The 24,912-nt window shown below is 46.5% G+C and overlaps 1 protein-coding gene across 1 annotated transcript in view; it reads left to right on the top strand.

Annotated features, from left to right (window-relative positions):
* Positions 1-24,912, top strand: part of LOC135921635 (fatty acid synthase-like) — a 144,874-nt gene that overhangs the window by 58,809 nt on the left and 61,153 nt on the right. Inside the window, exons 11-15 of the mRNA XM_065455913.1 lie at positions 1,908-2,168; positions 4,670-4,886; positions 9,395-9,649; positions 17,876-18,049; positions 23,178-24,399. Of these exons, the coding sequence (XP_065311985.1) occupies positions 1,908-2,168; positions 4,670-4,886; positions 9,395-9,649; positions 17,876-18,049; positions 23,178-24,399 (2,129 nt within the window). The remainder of the gene's footprint in view (positions 1-1,907; positions 2,169-4,669; positions 4,887-9,394; positions 9,650-17,875; positions 18,050-23,177; positions 24,400-24,912) is intronic.

Below are 24,912 nucleotides of genomic sequence, written 5' to 3'. Positions count from 1 at the left end.
AAATTCAGAAGTTTAAAAAAAAATAGAAGCACGAAGTTTACAAACTAATAGCTCAGCATCAAGAACAGATATCACGGTTCTGTGAACGGCATCCATTAGGTCATTCAAAGCGGATAAACTTCATATGTCATTTTACATCTTACGTGAATTTGTTACGTTGTTTACAAGGGTTCTGCAAAAGTTGTAATTACATAATAATAAAAATTTTTTAGATTCATGTGTAAGATGTCAAATTTGTCCGCTTTAGATGTGCTATTAGGCACAATTCACAGAATTGCGATATCATTTTTTCTTGCTGAGTTACGGAGTTGTAAACTTGATAGTTTCGTTTTCTGAAAATTTGCGCTTTTTGCCAGTCTTTAATAAAAAATTCAAGCCGTAAATCGAAAATTCGAAACCAACAGTCACTAGATTTTATGTTTTTCTTTTAAATGCAACAAACCTCGTCACTCATTCAACTCAGACCCACTGGTCCAAGTAGCCTAATAGCTTTGGCGAATAGGTATGTATTTCGGTGCTAATGCTGTCGTGGTAGTTGTGCCGTCGTCATTCCAGCTTTGTCATCCGACACGTCATCATGCCGCCGTCATCACTTCATCGTCATCACACAGTCGTCGTCGTCAAGCTGTCGTTCTATCATTGCCATGATTTCGGTAACGTCAGCTCATTATCGTCGTGTTGTGGCGGGTATACCACGTATCTCGCTCCATCGACGTCAATCATTCTTAGCCATCGTGTTGTAATCATACTGTCGTCGTTCGATCTTGATTATGCCGCCCTTGTCATGCGTGATAGTCACAGAGTCGCTATCATGTTCCCAAATGTCAGACCGTCGCCGCAATACTGTCGTGGTGGTACCATCATCCTCACTCTAGCATCGTCATCCCACTCGTCGAGCCGTCGTCGTCAGACCATTGTCGCCACACAGGTTTCGTGATGCATTCATCGTCACGCAATTGTCATCAAACGGTCGTCGTCATTGTATTGCCCTCATGCCGCTTCGTGCCATCGTCGTCGTACAGTCGTCGTCATGCACTTGTTCTTATACTGTCGTCGGGATGCCTTCACAGACTCGCATGACTTCTACATGCGAGTCTCGTCATGCTACCGACGTCATACCGTTGTCGGTAAACGTCGTCGTACCGTTGTCAGTATCGTACTCCCATTCTTGGTTATGCCGTCGTCGTGATACAACCTGCGGTGATCTATCGACGTGATTCCTTGTTTGGGATTCTATCGTAACCATGCTGTTGTCATTCAGTCGTGATTATGCCGCCATTGTCACGCCATTGTCGTCATTGCGCCGTCGTCACACAGACGCTATTATGCATTCGTTGCCCTAGCGTTGTCGCGAAGCTGTCTTGGTCCTGCCATAGACGTCATACCGGCTTCTTCGTCCGGTCGTCGTCATACTGTCGTCGGGATGCAGTCTTCAATGATCTCATTGTCCTCATGTTGTCGCCACGTTGTCGTTGTTATACCATCACCATAATTTAGGAATCGACATGTTATTATCGTCTAGGCGTCGTCGTTATACCGTTGTTGATAAATCGACATCATTCCTTCATCATCAGTCCATCGTCACTGCGTCGGCGTCATGCAGTCGTCGTCATGCCTCCATGTTTGTGGGCGAGCTTGGGAAGCAAATGCCATAACAAAATGGGACGATATCAGAATATGTGGCATATAACTGAAGCAACAAAGCGCTCATAACTACCTCTACACGTGTTAAGTAAACGTGACTTTAGGAATGTGATTTGTCGCCACATTTCTCGAGGGCTATTCCGAATGCTTTACCATCGACATACATCGTCAGATCAGTTCTGCTGTAATTTTTTAGTGCTCGAGTCCGTTCGGAATGATCAGGAATTGTTTTTTTTTTTCTCGCTTCACTTAAATGCGCGCAGGCCATACTACGGCGTGCAGTAGGCCCCGACGCCAGCTGTCTGGGCCTCATGAAGCGGGACGCCGACAACCTGGAGTATTTCCTGTGCTCGTTGGGCAAACTTCACACTCTAGGCTTCCAGGTGGACCTGTCTCCGCTCTACCCGCCGGTGCCGTGGCCGGTACCGCGCGGCACTCCCAACATCGCACATTTGGTCAGCTGGGACCACTCTCAGACATGGAGCGTCGTCAACTGGAAGGATTTCCCTACATCGTCACAGGCGGTGAGCTGTTGGTTGATCTGCGTGGGGAAAAATCGCCTCGCGTTTGGTGTGGAAACCTAGAATGACAAGTTTAACCATTTTTGTTGAGGTACACGTACGTTATCGTGTTTCTGTCCCGTTACTGACATCAGATAGGAACGCGACGACCGTACCAGGAGAGCATTTGCCATTGTTCGTGTCATTTTTGTCCTTCTGCTTAACCCAAAACCGACCGTAGTGTCCGTTTTATACTATACGAGAAAGAAACGACGCCGGAGGTGCTTCGCCTCTGACTAAACCCGACAGTAAGAAGGATAAGTGATGCTTTGACTTTCTGTGAAAGATGGCGCTGCTAAAGGTTGAATGACGTTCTGGAATCTAGACAGTGCGATAACTGCGATAGCGAACACGGAGTAAGAAAGACAGGTGCACAGACTCTTATATCACGCAGTGCATTTGAAAAGGCGACAGCGCAAAACCAAAGGAAGAAAGAAATAAAGACACGGACATACGCAGGACGACAAGGACGAGATGCATTTGGGGCGGCCAACAAATGTCCCAGTGCTAAAGGGCGTCGAGTGTGATGCCGTGCTCTCTGCCTCCGCTCACCTCCTCTCTTCTTCGTGGCTTTCCAGAGCATTTTAAACTTTTTATCTCTTCCCTAGCTGTTGGTCCCAAATGTGCGTGCTCTGTGCCTGTTACGTTGAGAAACGAATATGTGGAGAACCCTTTCAGCTATCAAGAAATTAGGTGGCCGGATGGCGCGCTTTCGCTGTTGTCGCCGTTTGAAGTGGTTCATCATTGCGGCACGGTTTTCAATTGCAACTGGAGCTAGTGAAGTTGCGATCAGCCTATTTTGCGCCGTCACCGCAGTTAGCCACTGCACTTCGTCTTCACTGCTAGGTGATGTGAGAGACATACCCGAAACCCCGCGAGTAGCAGACATAAAGGACGCTAACCACGCGCCGTTTGAGTGGAGCAGCAGTGACATATTGGCTCGTGATGGCGCTAGCAGGCACTGAGCTTATCTAGGTAGAAAGCACTTAGAAAGGTTTCTTCTATATGTGCCCGCATAAAGTTTCCTGCAGTAAATACTAGAGAGAGTTCTGGCACTACGAGCACTCAGCCACCATAACAATAATGGTTGGTACATGGATTTGACGGACCTTCAAGTTTCTGGCTTCAGACATCCTTGTGGCTTTGTTTGCCACGCTTTATATCCGTCTACTCGCCTAAATGTCAAGGTGTTTCATAGTTCTTTTTCTAAATGCAGGAGGCAATAAGACTGTCTGAACATGCATAACCGCTACTAATCGCAGCGGTTCCTCCTTTGGGGGTTCGCCAAATCTGCACACGCCAAGCGTCTCAACGCACTGGCTAGCCCGCGGGACATTCTCACTTGTGTTCTATGCCGCTTGCCGACGCTTGATTGAGGAGATGGACGGCGATGAAGGGGCGGCTCTTGTGTGGAACCCTTTTTTTCTACTTCTGTCATTTCTACGAGAATTTTCTCGCATATTTTCGGCAGCCGCCGCTCCTGAACCTTTGGTGATGGAAGCGGATAAAGCTAGGCGTCCGGACGAGGCAGACGTCACTTCGCCAAGCGCTTCGAAGAGGCGCGCCCACTTCATGAGCGACGCACGCAACGAGGGCACCCTGCTGTGCTACTCTGCTTCCGAGGATGCGTCGTATGACGATGAGTACTTGGCAGTAGTAAGGCAAAAAGTGAAGAGGAGAATTGTCACTGCTTCCTCTTCTTCAACATGCACGACGGCGATGGCAAAGAACACCTTCAAGGCCCATACCATCCTCTTCTTGGTCAATGCACCAATCAACGACCTGAATCGGCTAAACAGCTTACGTTTACTGCAGTTCATAGTGCCACTAAAGCTACGAACGTTTAACTTCGTGTAATATTCCAACAAGTTGCTGTCGTGTTCACTGCTTCACCCTTATGGCGAAACTGTCCCTTTCTAGTTGCGTCCAAAAATTTAGACGCTCCCCTTTTTTGAGGCGCTGTGGCAAGTGGGTGTATCAATGCGATTAGCATTCTCAACCTATTTGCCCAGCACAGAATATAATTAAATGTATTTTCAACAATTCACTGTCGCTGCATTGTTTAATTGATAATCACATTAACGTCGACAGTCAGAGTAAGATACGTTGTGCCGGAATTGTTTTTTTTTATTGTCAGCATTGGGCGGAAAGTTCTTTTGTTAGGTGATGTGAGAGGCATGCCCGAAAACCCGCGAATATAACGTTTATTTCTTATTTATATTGCTCAGACACATGCCTGATACCTACACGATGAAGAAACGTTCTGGCACGTCAATGTTGCCTGAAAGAGCATGAATTAAACTTGGCGACTGTGCAGTTCTTCGACAGATACTTAAAGAAAAGATAACTGGCTGAGAAGAAGGTCTTGGTTAAATAGATGTAATCGTATTGCATTACGTATGCCTGACATTTCAGACATCTTTTGTTTGATTCCACCTACGTTTTTCACGCCCCATAAAGCGCAGATGGCCGAAGAGATAGTGGAAATCGACCTGGAGGCCAACGAGACGGACAAGTACCTAAGTGGACACCAGCCAGACGGTCGCGTGCTCTTTTCTGTGGCGGGCTTCTTGGTGCTAGTCTGGAAGTCGGTGGCCAGGCGCTACGGAAAGCCATTGGACCAGGTTCCAGTGGCGTTCGAGGATGTTTCTCTCCATCGGGCTGTCATACTGCCGACAAGCGGTAAGGAACAGGGGACGCGTAACCATATTATATCTATAATCGCTGGATGCTTGGTAAAAACACCGTAGGTGATGATTGTGAAAGCCAGCAAATTTAGCGTAGAAAAAATTAGGTGAGCGAGTCTACTAGGATAATCTGAGGGAACAAAAAAATGTAGGCGGTGTTATGAAACGCTCCGGGCCAACAATGTTTCCGAACCAAGGTGGGGAGGTTGTTCATCTTATCATACTGCAAAAGGAATGAAATAAAATTGAAGGAAGAAAGGACAATCTATATACAGTACAAATTGATTCCGTTGCTACGCTGGACAGGCAAGGAAAAAAGGAAGAGTAAAAATTACTTATTCATTGAGGATATATAAAGGACAAAAAATATAGGACTAGAAACAATTTAAACAACCCACAAAATTAAGAGACGGTATGCATCACTACCACAGCAGAGCTTTCAGGAACGCAGAGTGGCAAAAGCAAAGTACCGCAATAATAGCATTTAGCGCGAACGTGCGGGGTTACTACTTTATCAGGACATCTTCGTCTGGCATAGGCGACATATTCCAAGTCTGTCAAGTGTAGTACCGAGCAGTTGCTTCTTAACACTTTAAAACGAACAGATAGGCGAGTGCTTTGTTATAGACGCAGGCGCCAGGTTTCGGACTCTTGATCACAAAACTCTAGAAATTATACTACAGGATGCACAGAAAGCATTAGCTAGGTGCGAATGGGGCAGCAGAACTTCTTCACACCATGGAAAACGAATCTGCAAGTCATTGTTTTTGTGAACGCAGGCGGCCTGGTGTTATTAAAACAAAACAGGAAAAAAAAGAGTTTGCGAGGGGGAGGTGAAATCTTTGCCTTGTTATGGGGAATGTATACCAATGCTATAACACGAGGCTTGACGACGCAGTTACGTGTAAGTTGCTCATGCGAAGCTTGATTCCGTCAAGCGTTCCATCCATCCATCCGTCCGTCCGTCCGTCCGTCCGTCCGTCCGTCCGTCTTTTTACGCCGACCCAGTGACCACCGAAATCGCCTACTATAGCTTGGGGCATTAGGTATGTGCTCGCGGTGGTTTCATCTTCGTCCTTTCAGCTTCGTCATGTTACTTTCGTCAAACTATGGTTGTCGCACAATCTTGAGCATAAAGTCGTCATGAAATCATTGTCCCTGCGCCACTTCCTTCATGCCGCGTTTGTTGTTCCATCGAGGTCATTCCTTCCTTATCATTCCATCGCCGTCTTTGCGTCGTCGTTATGTCGTTATGCATATGACTGTGCTTGGTGGGCGAGTCTCATTCCAGAGACAGTGTATGTCGCGTATAGTCGAAGCAAAGAAAATCTCAGGATGACCACTCGAGATTCTAAAGAAAATGTTTTCAGCAATACTGTGAATCACTACATTGCTTGAATGTTAATGTTGAAAGTCACTGTGGGATGGGTTCTTCTGGAATTTGCTTGCCACTTTTGTATAATGGCTACATGAAAAAAAAAGAAGGTTGCACTCCGGGTCAAGGGAAGATTACGCATACTCAATGTAGATCCATTTCACTTGAGAGTGAAATGTATCGTTGCAGACGACTTGGGTGAAGGCAGTACCGTATTCTGCGGAATATTCCTGATGCCATATTCCATAAACAATGGCGAAAGACTTCTTCCTGCCCCGTAAGACATGCAGCCAATAAGCAGGGCTTAAAATCGTGATGGGGCTGGGAAGGAGAGACAGGAGCGGAAGAACTCAGCCCGTCAAAAGTTACGGGGAGGTCCGGTCTTTCCTCGCATATTGACAAGCAGTTCCTACATATGGCGCACATGGAGTGCCCCACGTTATTTGAGCCAAACTTTAAAACTGTACAAATGCCGCGTAGCTGGACAGAACCAATGTACCGCTGTTTGCTATCGCTTGGAGATACTGAGATTGTTTCTTTCATTCAGACTGATCTCTTAATCATATTTAATTAATCAACTTCTGAAATAATTTATGTAGATGAAAATTGTCAATGAGAAGATTGTAAAGCAACATGAAAAACTACAGGTACCGTTTTTTGGTGCTCAATACGTTTTACATAAAAGTGTGGCGCGCCCGGTATACATACAAGCAGCCCATGCACGCGTGAGAGCGCCCCCTCCCTTTATTACTCCATTACTCGCTTTATGAAGAAACGCTGGATGACTGGCGCTACAATACAAAAATCACACAGTTCCTCGGGCAGTTGTCTAATTATGCGTAAGCATTGTGCCACTTGCTCATGCTCACGCACAAAGTGTCACTATGAATGTTATGAAACTATACCCGACCCTTATCAACCCTTATTAGTTGTTACCTTATAGGACTCGATCCGAGCCTTATCGCTCGGTGTCGACCTTGTCACAATTGACCCGGTTTTTATGAACACTTATCCTACTTGTCGACCTTATCGCACATGATAAAGCTCTTGTCAAGTCATATCAATCCTTATCATCCCTTATCGGTGCTTGTTGCCTTATCATAATTGCTCCGACATGTATAAACCCTTATCATTAGCACCTTATAAATCCGCGTCGAACCATTATCAACCGTGATGAGACCCATGTAACGCTTTCTCATTCCTTATGAAATCATTGAGTGCTTATCTTGCTGTGTTGGGTGACGTGAAGCACATGGGCGCTCAGAGATCGGCGGCACTTCGCTCTGTGAAGGAACGTCCCAACGGAAAGCGCATTCCGTGACCACCGAAACGCACAGGGAATGTGACTCGTTTTGCATGAAATTCTAGCAAGATCGCTATTTTCCTGCTGCCTAGAGTGCTCCAAGGAGCTTCTACAAGTGGTCCGACAGATGGATCTTATGGGACCATCACCAAGTCTTTCAACAAAGGCTTCACGGAAACTGTTCCCCGTTGACGGTTGTTTTGTACTGCAAGTACAACGCATTCATATGCTTCAGATATGTTCACCTTCTTCAAGCTTAGGTATTTAGCCCAGAGAAAAAGATGCTCGGTTGCTGAGCGTGGAGTCGTAGGTTCGAAACTCACCAACGACAACGTTGTTTCTTTCCAATTTTGTTGTTCGCTACATTGCTTTCCTTATAGCGATTCGTCCTGCGTGACGCACAGACGAACATATTTCGTCGTTGAGTGCGCATTGAAATGCTTCTGCAGTTACTAATACGTGTTATTCTGTAACTATGATGATTCACCTACAAGTGCACAGAGCATCATCCTACAACTTCGCGTTCGATGCGATTTTGGTCTCTGACACTGTTGAGTAAAGCTGGTCAACTTTTACTGGTTTATTGGATATCTATCATAACTCTTGACTTAAGAGCACAGACCAGAACTTTATGCCAAATGCCTATTCAATTATTTTTTTTTCCGCTAGGCTATTCTTTACGCCCAAAGTGGGTAACATAAACGCGAAATATGGGTCTAGAAACATTTTAGTGACATATTTATTGTGCCCATAAATAGCCCATTTAGATGTTGGGGTTCGTATTAAATTTTCAGAGCCTAAAATGCCTTATTTTGTTTATAACGTTCTGACTCCTTGGTGAACATGGCTGAAACATGATTATGCCCACAAGTATTTTGCTGGCATAAAGACTGTCATTAACAACTTTCCAGCAGACAAGAGTATCGCTGTGACAAGGGCTCAAACTGGTCTCGGTTACAATGCACTTAAAACTGACTTAGCCTATTTGAGCGCTCCAATCACGTTTTTAGCTGACATCATCGATAAACTTGAATGATGGGACACAAATCTGACGCGGAATGTGGGGCTCATTTGTACGACGAGGAAAGGTTCGCCATCACCCCCAACTGAGCTGTTGTTGATAGAGTTAGAAACTTCAAGCTATGTTGGATAAAAATCCTCAGTTCTCGCCACTGAAAGAACTGTCAAAGGCTCTCTGACCCGTGAACATGCTAGAGGGCGCTGGATCGTCGAACGTTCCGAATAACATATATGTGCCCCTGACTTCCGTGGACGTTGAACATTCTATTACGACACAGAAACCATTTGCCTTAAGAAAGCCGCAATATGGAAACTGAATATCTTGGGAAGGTGCTTGTCTGTTACAGCGTTCACAACTTTTGTCGTGGTGTATAGCCACAGTAAATTTCTGATAAATCTTGTAACCTACCAACTTGCCTAACTCCGTTTTATCGAGAAAAATGAAATGAATTTCACAAAACAGGACTTTAGTGGGTTGTTTTAGTTAGAATACCTCAAATTATCATCAAATACGCAGCGGAAGTTGTTATTATTCCAGCCTATACACGACGCCTAGAGGACAGAATTTGGCACCTACAAATGCATTAATTGACCACTTCAGTGTCTTGTATAGGCGCCTACTGCAGGAATCTTTAGTGCCAAAATTTCCGGTCTCTGTAGTGAGAGTTTGGCTTTCTAAAAAGAAAGCTCAAGACCTGTGTGGTCATTACTCTATCTACAGGTAATAACACGGCCATTACCTTAAAGGATAGAATAGTTACAGTGATGAACGCTACCTGAACAAGAGTCACGTACGTGTGTGCAGGACGGGTTCGCGTCCTGGTGAACGTCATGTGGCTGACGGGCCAGTTTGAAGTCGGCGAAGGTGGCACTGTGGTGGCGACCGGTCGGGTTTGCGCAGCAGAAGAAGGCGAGAAGCTGCTCGACGATGGCCCGCCGAGCAGGGCAGCCGAGACGGTCGCCTACGATCTGGAAGCTACGGACATCTATAAAGAACTCAGGCTTCGTGGTTACGACTATCGAGGAGCCTTCCGGGGCATCCTCAAGGCCGACACGCAAAGTGAGTACAACCTGCATTCTTTTTCCGCGCATTTTGATACCGTGCATGTATTTCATTAGCTATTGCGGCACTATCGCTGCATGCGGTGTTGTCCAAATCGCAGGTTAGTTGCTATATGGTAGGTTCCCGGCAATTGCAATCGTTATGAAGTCACGTGAACAGCATATTAAAATAAAGAGAGGGATAAACATTTTGTGTAGGTAAGCGAGGAGGCTTAACCAGAGGCAGGTCGGTTGCCTACCTGTCACGGGGAAAGGCGTACAGAGACAAATCGAAAAAAGAAGAGCGCAAAGGGAGTACAAGAACTAGAAAAAGAACGCCAGGGGAGTAGAAGAGGAGACAGTGTGCGCACGTCCTAGGTGCGCCACTGAAAGCCACCTAGCAGGGGATTTCAGAATCGCGGATGGAAGAAGGCGTGCAGCTTTCCCTCTTGCGCACCAAGGATGACAGACGTGCGCAGCTGCGATTTTCCGTCAGTGCGCGTGAAGGAAAATTATTTCTCTGGTGGAAGGAAACGCATCCTATAGGACAGTTAGTAGACTTCTGATTCAACTGCAACTTGAGATGGTCAAGCCGGCATATAAACACGCATGCACTGCTTTGCCCCGACAAGCGTGATAGTGGTGAGTTATAATTTCAATGCGTCGTTTCATGTATCCTGCAGTTTCCCAGCGCTGATTTTCTTGCATTATTTAGCTAGCATAACAAGCTTGCGGCACCCTTGCGACGAATCTACGCACTCTGATTATGGACAGCAGCCGAGCATCTTTTTTCCACATAGAATTGACAGAACTGACCGGAAAAAGCAACAGGTTTCAAGCTATTGGCCACCTAAGCTTGGTACTTTTTATGAAGGTATGTAGTCCAGCGGTGCACGTTTCTCAATAATTCAGTTCCTATGCAATTAATTTCACTGCTGCGCATGCACTGGACAAGGAGGCCCAGCAGTTAATGCCAGGAGGGACACATGGCGTGACGAATAAAAAAAAAGAAAGTGTCAACGCTAAATTAATTCAAATGTTCGTCACAGCTCTCCATGTTCTCACTTTCTATCTGTTTTTCATGTTCAACTACTCACCTATCTCAGTCATTACTGATTCCTATTGTATTTCACGTCGACCTTGCACTCTTTAGCACCGACACTTGGTTGACCCCTTCTTTCTTTGACCAGGAGGTGGGCTGATCCTGCATTCTATTGTGCAGTGTGGTCAACTTTCGAGTGAACTGGCGCTAATTACGCTCGTTCGAACCTCCTCCGTTGGAACCGCAGGCGCATGCGCGAGAAGAACACGTAGGAGAGGAGGTAAATTCGAGGGAGAGAGAATGGCTGGGTATGAGGATGACGTAGGTAAACTCTCGCGTCAATGTGCATGGTAACGTGGAAACTGCGCATGCGATGGAGCGAGTGCAGTAGCGTATGCGGAGCGCTCTCAATAACAATAATAACAGAAAGAGCTAGACGCGCAATTCTTTGCTCCTAGTGACGTCGTCGTTCTCCGTCGCAGTCGACGCAGTTTCTCTTCAACACGGACGTGGGCAGGCCGCGTGTAGTTCGTAGTTCCGAATAGCAAGCCGCGTACAAAGAACGACGCCGGGAACAGAACCGCGAGTGCGCTTGCGTCCGCCGCGCCCATGCCGATGCCCGTACACAAGAACAAGCTCGCGCAGCCGAACTCAAGTGGCAACTACGCAGCGAGGATACGCAAGCCTTCGAACTCGGGGTACAACGCAAGGCGGAATGTAAGCCGCAACGCACGTCTGCGTCTAGCCAAGAAGCAGGGCCTAGCCGCGAGGTGAAGCGCAAGCAGCAATGGCGACCCGACACTTAAAACCGGGTGGCCAAGCGACATCGTGACGCCGACCTAAAAAGACAACGGCGGGCCGACGATGCGGCGGTGCGGGCTCGCGAGGTGGAGCAGCGACAGCAGCAAATTGGCAGGAACGCATTCGTCGGAGCCACGGCACACTTCCGCCGAGAGTTTCTCGAGCGGAACATGGGCTCTAGCTGCAAAGTGTGCGACCGTTTGTGGTTTGACAACAACTTGGCTGAAATCCGCTCCGAACAACAGCCGAACGTGTGTGTAACCTCATTAACGACCACAAAGACATAACGAATAATTGAGAAGGACTTTAATGAACCGTCGGGATTAACACAGTGTAAACACCGGGACCGCACGTTTCAGCTTCGCTGGTTAATCATCTGTACGGAGTGCTTGGCCGATATTGGCCGATATATCGGCCGGAGTGCATGGCCGATATTTTTTTTTTTTTTGCCTGCTCTACGACTAACTCTCGCTACTTTGGGGTACCATCGAAGTTCCTTTCCAGACATCATTGCCTCGCGCGAGCCCTGTTTAGTAAAAGCCGACTTGCTCGATTTGCCAAAGTCTGCCATCGGCGGCTTTGCCTCAACGTCTCTATATCTACAGTGGTGCACCCTTTACAGTTGTATGGTAAAAAGGTAATTTTCGACTTCATTGGTGATAATTATTCCCGCAGCGCTAATTCTATCTACCAGCGACTAATTCTCACTTATTGTCTTGTTCAGGCGTGCATTTTCTTATCTCTTGCAACTCGCCACTGCTCACCGAAGGCGCGAAAAGGCCATTTTCTTTCTGGAAGCGTTTACAAGATATCCAGACACGCCAGAACAGTGTGAAGCCAGCCGAAACCTTATCTTCAAAGGATATTCGGGAAATGAAATCAATTAAAAGAAATAGAGTCGCAGACATAAGGGAAAAAATAGGGGGTTTTTAGGTGCCAAAAGCACGATTTCATTCTGCGGCACACCGTAATGGCGGACTCCGGAATAATTTGGACCACCAGGGGTTCTTTAAAGGGACACTAAAGCGAAACAATAAATCAGTTTAAACTAATGGAGCATTGCTGGAGAACCCTGCAGGCAGTCATTTAAAAAAATGGTTTGATTATTAGATGAGAAAATGAAAGTCCAAGTATCAGTATTTGAATTTCGCGCCGAAACCCCAGCGCCGGTACGTCAGCGTGACATCAGGGATTCCAAAGTATATTTCCGCAATTGGGTCGCGTTGGCTGAATAAAGGTTCCCGAAACTTACCATGTTTAATATTTTGTTCCTTTAGAACACAATGTAGTCAATCTGTACCGCTACATATATTCAGTAGGCCCTAGAAGATGCCATCAAAATCCAGGACGTCACAGCCCCCAGGTGCGGGAACATAAGTAGGCGTCGTCACCAAGGTAAATGTACCTGGTAGCGAAGCTTCCATAGGAGCCCATACGTTCAAAATATGGCGGTCCATCGGCGGTCCATGGGGCTTAGCGCCATCTGTATGTGGTGGGAACACTTCCGGCGGAAGAAAAAATAATGTGACACCATGTCCGTTAAAAGCAGAAGTGACGTCATTTTGGTTTCGAAGGCGCGAAATTTGTTTTGTTGTTCTTCCTTTGGAGCTATTTATTCAAATGCCCTGCCATTCGACTGGATGGGCGTTTCGAGCTTTCAGCGTGGAAAGCGATGCAGGAAAAGGCCAGCTGTACGGTTGTCGAAATCGCATCCCTGCACAGAACATACTTTCTTTGGAGGCGGACGAAAGCTTTAGGTGTAGAGTGCTGATCCGATTGTTGGATGCCAAGCCCGTCGGCCAGCGCGGTCACACGAAAACAACTACACAATTATCTGGCGGTCGTAACTCACTACATTTGACTGAACAGATTAAGAAGCAATGAAGCTACCCACGTCACCAAATTCAGACAAACTTTGACAAGCAAGAAAGCACAAACTGTGAGGGGGGCGTATTTCAACAGGTGATACGAGTGCGCCTTTCTGCCCATTTCAAGACGTACGTTGCATTGCGAGTGATAGTGGCGTCAACGCCCCCTGTAGCGAGGGGCGCTTAAAAGAAATGCATTTATTAATAATAATAAAATTAAACTTGTATTTTCTCAACTCGTCAAGAATGTATAAAATTGCCTAGGAATTTTATTTTCGTTGAATGAATCTAACTGTGCCTCGTTTGAATTAAAAAACGCGTTTTTCTTTCCCAATGTTTGTTCCCTCCAAACATAGTCGCGCTTCAATCGCTGCTCCCATAACCCCCCATGCTGATGTCGGTGACAATCTGTACTGAACCGCTTTTCGCCCGAAGCTTCGCGACGTATTTGGATCGACCTTGTCGTCACCCTTATTTCGTTCTTGCGCATTTTCCGGCTTACCAAACGTCTTATCGTTGTAAGAGTGGTGTTTTCGGTGTTGTAGAACGGTTAATTTACTGATGCAGAAGAAATCATTTTTCACTTTAGTGTCCCTTTAACGTACACCTAAATCGAGATACACGGGTGTTTTCGCATTTCGCCCCGCCCCATCGAAATGCGGCCGCCGTGGCCGGGATTCGATCCCGCGACCTCGTGCTTGGCAGTCCAAAACCATAGCCACAAAGCAACCACGGCAAGTGGCCTAGGAAATGCGTGCGGAAACGTTCGACATAGTGTTTCGGCCTGCTAAGCTAGGAAAGTCATTGGAACAAGAGGAGACGCGGAAATACACTCCACACTGCTGCTAGCTGTGCGCACTTTCTTTTTACTTGCAGGCACTGTGAGATTTTCTCCATGGCGAACCACAAGTGGTATCACGAGCGTAATTCGCAGCCTCATACGAGAGTCATTCCGTGCCGTAAATTCAGTGGTCCATTCCGTGCCGAAGCCACTTCGACTCAGGACGGTAGCTCAGTGACTGTAATCCAGACTTTTGTAACTCAAAAGTAATGCAGACTTGACATATCATTAGCTAACACGAAAAAGACATACACGACAAGAAATACACGACAGAGAACGCTCATTGCCGGTCGTGCACCGCGCACTCTCAAGAGCGAGAGAGATGAGAGGGGCAGTTAGGTTAAACGGAAGGTAGATATCCAATTTGCTACCTTGAACTGGGGAAAGGGTAAAGGGAGACAAAGATAAAGAAAAAATGCGCACACATAGAAAGAGAGGGAAATAAGAAAGTAGTCATAGGGGAGTGTCACAGTCGTTGCACTGTTTCAAAGCACAAAGTGCTCAGGGGGCTCCAGAGCCAGGTAGACAGAGAAATTATCGAAATGTTGTGTATCAAAGCGGGTGACAGGCCTGTAAGCACCTAGTCACTAGCTCTCAACAAGAGAGAGCGTTCGTATCTGAAAATAACCTGTTTATCGATTTGTTCCGATAGCTCCTGTGGGGAAAGGGTAAAATGACAGTGGCTTCCTTGCGTCCAAGTTCTGCGCATCCTACGAATCCCATGTTTCCTTGCACTAAAAATTCTGCTGATCCTAGCGTTCTGTCCTGTGCGCTTCTCGCTGGCATCCGACGTATTTTTCGCGCTAGTCAGTGATGTCTCAAGTCCATAGCAAGCACCAATTAGGCCAACTGACTTCAGTAATTGCAAAATTATTCCGGAGTCCTCTGCTACGGCGTGCATCATGAGCAAACCGTGCTTCTGCCCGTCCGATCCGAGCACATACATATTGAAATGCATGACGTCACTGGAAACTGTAGCAGGAACTTCACGGTGGTGTTGCCGCCATTATTTCGCTTCCACACCCCTTCTGACTAATCAATCCTCCACTCACGGCAAAAATGGCGTTCCTGGCTTGGCACAAGCCCATTTACTAATACAACGTAAATTACATTCTTTTAGTGCTTCTTCAAATATCAGAGTTAGATGCTGAAGATAACATGTCCTTATACGTGACGAGAGTAATCGTTTCCTCACATTTAGGCTCGCAAAGTCTATTTCTTTAAACATGGATGTAGGATTCTGTGGGGAATGGCCGCGTTCACACGGCATCCCAGATTTTCGTACGGCCTCCGGGTATATAAACGCACTACATAACGATTGCGTTCCTTCGTCATGGCAGACACAGCGGTCTAGTATATGTCAAATCATCGTAAATATTCGCAAAATATTCTCGCTTGTATCTGCTAAGAAAAAAATGTAACGAAAACTATGCGACATACAAAATGTATTGCCGTGTAATAGGCACTATATATATCCCAAAAAATAAAATTATTTCATCCTACATATTTTCCACTAGAAATATTTAAGTGCTATAGTACTACAGTTGGGCGTGCCACGCTGCGGCCGCCGATATTCCTGAACAGCTTGCGTCGTTGTCGCTCTCAGAGTCAAAGTCCGACGAAAAGACAGCACCCTCAGACTCGCTCGATCTCGATCCACCGAGAAAATCAGCCGCAAAAGCAGCGGAATCACAAGATCCCCGATCTTTCGAAGCGCACACGCCAGTGCCCAAGGAGGCCATTTTGGTTTCCACTTTGACGGTCGGGAAATATCGGAGTGCTTTAAATAATTAACATCTTGTGGGGAAAAAGTGAACTGCTTAGAAAATGAAAATATAGTTCTCGTTCACGTCCCATGGCGCAAAGTGTCCGTGAGCGGCGCGGAATATCCCGAAAACGCAGTTTCAAACCGTCGATAGCGGGCCGCCAATTTGGCTTGCAACTTTGACAATCATAAAGACTTCGGAGTGTGTTCAAAATTCACCGCCTGGGGGAAGACGCTAACTCCTTAGGAAACCAAGATATAGTTCTCTTCGTTCATGTCTAGATTTAGGTGCACGTTAAAGAACCCCGCGTGGTCGAAATTTCCGGAGTTCCCCACTACGGCGTGCCTCATAATCAGGAAATGGTTTTGGCGCGTAAAACCCAATAATTTAATTATTAATTTAATTTTAATTCGTTCATGTCCTATGGCGTAGAGTGTCCGAGAGCGACGTGGAATACCTCTAAAACGGCGCTTCAAACAATAGATAGTGGGCGGCCATTCTTCCTTGCTACTTTGACGATCGTGAAAACTTTGGAGTGCGTTTAAAAATCACCGCCTGGGGGAAAAAAGCGAACTGCTTAGAAAACAAAAGAATTGTTCTCCTTCATGTCGGATAGTGCCGTGTCTCCTTGGGCGGCGCGGAAAGTCTTGAAACCGGCGTTTCAAACCATCGTTAGCGGGCTAACGATGCCCAATGGGCGCGGTACGGAAAGAGTTAAAACGGTGAATTACGTACTCTAAGAATGCCTGTTTTTTCTACGTGTTGTGCGTTGATGAGGGTCAGCCAGAAGAGCTGAGACGCATAATACAGCAAGAACCCTTCGTACAATGTTTTAGTTGCTTCTTTTCCTTGAATGTCCAGTCATTGACGCTGCCTTCTTTGGTTTAGGATAATTTGCCTGCTAAACCAACTCATTTATTGTAAAATCACATGGAGTGAACGCGCATTATATCGCTGCCATAGCATGCAGCCGTCCAGTCCTAATGAAGGAACGAATGGCTAAGTTGTGTTCAGCGGCACAACGACCTAACGTTAAAATACACGTAGACGTTAATACGCACTTGGTGCATTATGTCACTGCATTGCTTTTTCATATTGAACATATAGCACTACTTATACAAAACGCTGGACTGAGCAGTGCTAATATTTTTGTTACGAGTTCATTAGGTCAGTTGGGACGAGGAGCAGATGGGCACACCCGCCATGCGTACGACGTGCTGTCAAATATTCAAACAAATGTCACCTCTGTGAAAAATTGTTATTATCAGACTACTTGTTTACCACTACGACCAGCTTGTTGCCCCGCGTGCCATAAAACACTCGACGCTTTACGAACGTTCACGGGAAAGACGGGCGTTCGTGCACCGCGATGCAAGCAAAGCTACAGTGCCTAGCATGAGGTGAGGCTTGCCCGCTTCGGCATAGCAATAGACACGCCGAAGGCAACGCCTCTGGCTCTCAACGTGCCTACACAAGTAGTTCTCCTGGTGGCCGCGTGTGACACTCCGCGAACTCGACCGCGCGCTCGCGTGTTTCCCCAAAGAGTGGACGACCCTGTATATAGAGGGCAAAGTGGGACGACTTGTAAAGTACAGTCAACCACAAGAGTTTACGGACCACGGGATCTCGGAAAGCGTGCAATTTCCGAGCAGTGTGTACCAGTAGCGAGTCAAACCGAACATCACAATGTTGTTCACGCATAGGGGTAGACGCTGTAAATGCGAATACTAGGCAGCGTTGAGGGGGGGGGGGGGGTGCGCCGATACTCAGCTATATCTCGCATCGTGTGTTCCTGTAAGATTTTTCGGTCGACTGTGCGCGCTTTACCTTGCAAATTCGTGGCGCCTTCCAAATTTTATTTAGAGAATCCCTGCTATTTGTGAATGTGCAATGAGCCTTTTTTTTTTCCCGTGTCCCTTCCTCACAGGAACCTGTGGAAAACTAATGTGGGAGAATAACTGGGTCACCTTTATCGACACCATGCTTCAGTTCTGCGTCCTCACCTCCCCCCAGCGCTCCTTCGTGCAGCCCGTGTGGGTTCAGTCGTGCACCATAGACCCACAGGTTCACGCACAAGTTGTGACATCCACGAACGGTGAAGGTGAGTGAATGTGTTTTAATGGTATTTTAAAGCAACCACATGTGCCCCAGCAACATTTCCTCACTGATAACTGGAAAATTGCTCTGTATCATAAAGTACCACGTCTCAGGTGCCTTGTGTGCAAGCTTTATGAGTAGCAATAGGAGATTTTAAAAACGCAGTCACCTGGAAGCACTGGCTGCTTCCACCGTTTTCGTCACGTCTCTATTGTGAGGCGGCTGTACTTTGACAGTCGCGACGAATGTTCCCGGCGCGTTTTTCAGTGCTCTAAAATGCAACACTCATCTTCAAAGACCTGGGAACAATGAATAGAGAATCTTAACTGTGCTGCTACGAGTGAACCAAGTCTCACCTACGTGTTCTTTGCACTCTTTTATATCCATCCGTGGAAACTGAACCGGACAACGTTAAACACTCGAGCATTTCCTAGTGATGCTAGCTTAGCAGGGCTGTCTGAGGAATCATCAGACATTGCCTGGGATATCACGTCATTGACCTTAGTGAGGCTTGGAGAACTGGTGACGCTTGTACAGTGTTGACTAGTGGCCACGTCCTCTCCTACACAGGCATTCCAGATAAGAGAGAATATGGGGTAGAATTTCTAATTCGTAAGGTGATAGAGGGCAGCATCGATGAATTTTGCAGCAACATTGAAATAGTAGCTGTATTCGTAATAAAGTTAAATAGTACATATATATAAAAGGTAGTAAAACACTATGCCCAAACATACAGTCACGGTGAAGAAGAAATAGAACACTTCTACGACGATGTTGAATTTTCAATGACGAAAGTGCAAATTCAGTGTACGGTAGTCTTGGGCTACTTCAATACGAACGTGGGAAAAAAGCCGGCTAAAGAACAGAAAATTGGCTACTACGACGTCGACTCTAAGAATAGTAGAGGAGAGATGTTGGTAAAATTGATGGAAAGAAATAGACTCTGAATAACAATATCTTCTCCAGGAATCGCAATAACAGGAAAGGGACATGGTAAAGCTGCAAGGGGAAGCAAGAACTGAAAAAAAGATTTTATACTCTGTGCGGGCCTTAGCATAGTGCAAAATGTAGAGGTGTTAGGCAGGGCAAAGTGAAGTGACCATAGGTTAGTGAGGTCTAAGATTTCTCTCAAATTGAAGGGAGAAAGAGTGAAATTTGTCGAGACGAAACAAGCAGACCTACGCCGTCAGGGCCGAAGAAGATGGATTCAAAAATTATGCAGCTTTAGAAGAGTAAGACGAAGATAACAGAAAGGCATCGAGTGAAGCCTGTAACAAGACTAATTTCAGAAGCAGTTATTGAAATGGGAGGTACGGCATCAAGGCAGGAAATTGTTAAGTCCACCCAAGTTACACGGGAACCAATAAAGAAATGACAAAGGATGAAATTGTGTAACTCAAAAGATCAGATAGAATTCGCTGGACCGTCAGATATGATAAAGAAGAATGAAGTAAATGATGTACAAAATTATAACATCGAAAATACTGTGGAAGCAGTAAAAAAATGGAGGCAGAATGAAATCAACGAGAAGGAATCTCGGCATAGAAAAGAATAACCTGTAAGCAGTGAAATATAAGCATGGTAATGCAACAAGCAATTTCGATGATGTACTAAAGGAAGCGGAGGGATTGTTTACTCGCTTGTACAATACACTGAGCACTCACACAACGTATAGTTTAATTAGTGATGAATGGGATACAAAAGTTCCATGCCTCAATATCATCATCACCAGCCTATTCATGTCCACTGCAGGCCGAAGGCCTCTCTCCCTGCGATCTCCAATTACCCCTATCTTGCGCCAACCGATTCCGACTATCACCCGCAAATTTCCTAATTTCGTCGCCCCATCTAGTCTTCTGCCGTCCTCCACTGCGCTTCCCTTCTCCTGGTACCCATTCTGTCACCCTAATGGTGCAACGGTTATCTAGTCTGCGCATTACATGACCTGCCCAGCGCCATTTTTCCTCTTAATGTCAATTATAATATCATCTATACCCGTTTGCTCTCTGATCCAAACCGCTCTCTTTCTGTCTCTCAAAGTTATGACTAGCAATCTTCGTTCCATCGCTCTTTGCGCGGTCCTTGTTCTCAAGATTCTTTGTCAGCCTCCAGGTCTCTGCGCCGTATGTCAGCACCGGTAAAATGCACTGATTGTATATTTTCCTTTCCAATGATAACGGTTCCATGCCTAACTAGCGATAAAGTTAGAATGGACTTGCCATACAAGTCCCATGGAAAGGTGGTATGAGAAGACAGAATAACAGTCGATTCATTGAAAGATGGAAGGGATATTGTACTAAAAAGCTTGCTACCGTTTACACGAATTACCTAGCGACTTCAAGTGTAGCAGAAAATTGGAAGAACACCAACATTTTACTAATCCATAAGAAGGTCGATGGTAAGAAATATGAGGACTTATATGCCCGTTAGTTTGCTTTCAGTATTGTATAAAACATCCAGCAACATAATTTCCTATAGAATCAGGGCAAAACGTGACTTCAGTCAACCAAGAGAACAGGCTGACTTAAGGGAGCTATACTCCAGACTAGATCACATCAAGCCATAAATTGAGTAATTAAGAAATCGGTGGTGTGGGACCAACCTCTCTATATGGCTTTCACACACTACCAAAAGCCACTTGATTCAATTGAGATATCAGCAGTCAAGGAGGCATTGCGCATTCGAGGAGTACCGGACGCATACGTGAATATCTTAGCAAATATCTAAAAAGGCCCCAGAGGTACCTTACTACCGTACAAGAAGAAAAAAAAACCGATCGAGAAAGGGGTCAGTAAGAGACACAATCTCTACGATATTATTTAGTGCATGCTCAGAAGTATTCCAGGTGTTATACTGGAAAGGAGCACGGGCGAAGATTAACGGCGAATGTCACAGCAACCTACGGCTTGTACATGACATTGTCTAGTGCAGCAATGCTGGAAATGAATCGCAACAAATGATTGAGGGCATTAGGCGACAAAATGTAAGACTAAGTTTGAAGATTATTTTGCAGAAGACAAAGAATGTTCAATAGCCTTGGAAGAGAACAAGAATTCATGTTTGGCAGTAAGTCTTTAGAATCCTGTCCAGGTGACGTTTATGTAAGTCAGTTACTCACTGGGGACCTCGATCATGAGAAGGACACTTGCAAAAGAATAAAACGTCCGCCAGAACTCATCTCAGGACGACCGTCGAGGGTAATGCGCTTAGCATTGAATCGGTATAGCGGTACAACGTACCGCCGCCCTTAGAACGAGTCATGTATGAGGCACGTACAGAGTCGATCACACTTGTCTAGAGTGGCCCGAAGGCTGCTCCGCACTGCGCCTGCGACGCCTAGCGACAAGCACCGGGTTCGAGATGTGTTGGCCGATAGCGCCACGCTCGTGGACGCTGCGGCATTCGCGGGCGGCCAAGATACAGGCCTCCGTGATTTGCGGGTCGCGAGCACCGGCTTTTTATCACTGGACGAGCACTGCCAGCTGAGCTGCGAACGTGACACGGCTAGAATGCTGCGGCCTGTATCTTGGCCGCCCGCGAATACCGCAGCGTCCACGCGCGTGGCGCTATCGGCCAACACATCTCGAACCCGGTGCTTGTCGCTAGGCGTCGCAGGTGCAGTGCGGAGCAGCCTTCGGGCCACTCTAGACAAGTGCGATCGACTCTGTACTGCAGCGGGACTCCTATTTCGCGATTCCGGAGGAACACTCGGTGCCATCGGACACCGCCGCTGCAAAGCCTGTGCGTGGCCTCCGAAATGCGTGGAGCGCCGGTGCGTGCGAACGCTTAAAAACGCGTCGTGCGGCAAAATGGGTTCCTCTTTTTCGCTTCCTTCTGGACAAGCTGCACCAGCTGATGGCGCCACCGAACAGTCCGCGTGTGGCCTCCGAGACGAGAACCGTGGCTCGCTGGTGTTTTCAAATGCCTCGAATTATGCCATCGCCTGCCGTACACTCGGTGGCACAGGCTCAGTGACCCAAGTTGGCGATACGTTTATTGAAAAGCGACACATACTCGGTGCATTCGTTGGGCAGCTAGCTAAAGCGTTGGCGTGAAAGGCGTTCATTGTAAAACGGCACGTACCCAGAGAATTCGTGGCGCACCCTGTTGAGACGTCGGGTTGCTGTCCCCGAGCAAACCTTGTGACGTGGGTTTGATTCCGCTCGGCATCGGAGAAATTTAAGGAATCCTTTTCACCGTTGTACAGCTGCACATTCTCATTGGCACACACATTGTTACACAAGCTGGCGTTAAAGACGTTCATTGAAGAGTGGCAGACACCTACTGGTACATACCCAGTGACCCAAATAGCAATCAAAGAGGCTAGTCGAGGACCAACATAGACCGAGCATCTCATACCTAGTGCTCTAAGTAAAGATTTTTACTGTGTCTGGGGCAGCATTTCTACAAGGTGTGTGCTGTGACAACTCGCGATGTGTTTTGTGTCATTTACGGTAGGTTCCGTTTTGAGTGTGCTGTCATATAATATGGCAGAGTTTTCACATAAAGAAACAGCTGGGATTGTAGAATAAGCCGATCCTTCTAAAAATAATGTAGCGTTGCCTTTGAGCGCAAAATAAAAAACATGCATACAGCAAACGTCCACATGCATGTGCGTACATACATACATACATACATACATACATACATACATACATACATACATACATACATACATACATACATACATACATACATACATACATACATACATACATACATACATACATACATACTTCAATCCATCTGTCCAGGCGTCTATCCGTCCCTACGTCCGTCTATCGCTCTAGTAAGGCAGACAACTTCAAAATGTCATTGCCTTTACTTCCTTCGCGTGCGGTATTCGACTCATCGTTAATATATTAACGCGAGGAGCGGATCAGAAAACATATTCTAAGTGCCCTAAACTGACGCGCCAACGTCATAGTCTGGCAGATTAAGATACTGTTTATTCTTTATTTCAAGACTTGCTTACGGTGTGGAGTAGTAATGCCAACAAATAGGAACTAGTGTGGATTTTTGTAGCAGAGTGCAGATTTTCTGTGGTCCCTAGCCTCAGCTATATCAAATGCTGCCCCTTTGAGTTGTGATCGTGCGTCTTTACAAACATGGGTGCACCTGGGCTTGTGCAGGAGTGGACGTGACCTACGAAATTCACCGGAACACGTGCCGCGCCGGTGGCGTCGTCGTGAAAGGATTCAAGACGAGCGTAGCCCAGCGGCGTCCCGTGCGGCAGACTCCGTTTCTCGAGGAGTACAGCTTCGTGCCTTACAGGGACGACGATGCCGCCAAGGAGGAGCGATATTGCTCTGTACGCGAGTACGTCGACGTGTGCTCCGACGTTGCCCGCAGTATGCTCGAAGATCACGGAGAGAACGACACCGGAACGCACGGCTTCCAAGGCGGTTGCCGTGACCTGCCCGGAAGCGTGTGGAACGGATACCTCGAGGACGCCGCTGATAACCACGGCCTTCTGAAAGTCCTCCTTCTTGTCCGTAAGGAAGCCAACTACTCCAATTCCCTGTCATCGTGCGTCCAGTCATCGCTTGAAGGTCAGAAGCAGTGCTTGGAGAGAGACATCCTTAACACGGCGCTATTTGGAGAAGACCCTTTAAGGAGCCTTCTTGACGTCGTCCTGGAGAATACGGCTTCTAAAAGGCTCCGAGTTCTGGAGCTAGCTTGTGGTGAAAATCCGTCGCTCATCGCATCTTGGGTTCTCCAATTGCTCCCGCTACACGACTTCCGACCTAATGTGGAATATTCCGTGCCCCATTCTTCATTAGAGAAACTAACACCAGAGCAGGTACCAAAAGGCGTCAGCACAATCACTTGGGACACATCATCTATATCAAAGCGAACTCTGCAGGAAGCCGACCTAGTGATTGTGGCTCGTAGTGTAGTCGACGTCTACGATGATATTAGTACCTTGGCCAATCAGTTGTCTGAGTGCAAGGAACTCGGTTTCGTTCTATTGTCGCAAAGGACGGCAATTACGCCGGCCGAGGCATTTCTCTGGTCTATGGGTGGCACTGTTTTTCGCACGTATTCGGACGAGGAGGTTGTCTCTGTGTTCAAGGCTTACGGATTGCTGCTCGTGGGCCTCAAATCGAACAAGTTATCTTCGCTGCTTCTGTTTAGAAAGCGTTCAGCAGTCTCGGACCTCAGCAAGCAGGACGTGGTAAAGGTTAAGAACAATGAATTCGGATGGGTCGAGACGCTAAAGGCGAAAACAGTGCAGTACGACTCCATGTCGGCCGGAGAGAACATCTGGATTCTCGCCGATGATGCTGGCACCAGTGGCATCGTTGGCTTCATCAACTGCCTTCGGCAGGAAACCGGCGGATGCCACATAAGGTAAGCATATTTAGGAGTGGCTGCCGACTTAGCTGTGCCCCTCTTTCCGTAACAGAATAAACCGATTATCTGACCTTTGAACCTCTTTATTCAGAAAAAATATAAAGAAACCATACTGGAAAAATGTTCCTGGCTACGGGGTCCGCTAGCCCAGCCCGGGATTGTTACAAGATTGTCAATTGATGAAAAAAAAAGAAACGTGCCATAATACAAGCAGAATATTGGTAAAAAGTTATGAAAAGTAACCTCAAATGAACAACATAGCTCAATATAGCGAGGGACCTGGCAAAGAAAGTGACACACAAGAAATATACAAAGCTAACAAAAGTTACAAAAAAATTGTGTAGGTAAAATGCAATGACCGCTAAACTAATGTTTCACACAGGTAACATAAAATAGTTTCGATGCATTCAAATGAGGCATTTAAGTAATTACTCAATATTAGCAAAACCCTTTTCAGTGACAGCACGTTTTATGTGCGTTCGCAAAGTTAACATATTTGTCAACTTAATC

Source organism: Dermacentor albipictus, chromosome 8 (genome assembly GCF_038994185.2).
Source record: "Dermacentor albipictus isolate Rhodes 1998 colony chromosome 8, USDA_Dalb.pri_finalv2, whole genome shotgun sequence".
Taxonomy (NCBI): domain Eukaryota; kingdom Metazoa; phylum Arthropoda; class Arachnida; order Ixodida; family Ixodidae; genus Dermacentor; species Dermacentor albipictus.
The sequence above is the reverse complement of the archived record's forward strand: the minus strand, read 5'-3'. Positions and strand labels throughout refer to the sequence as shown.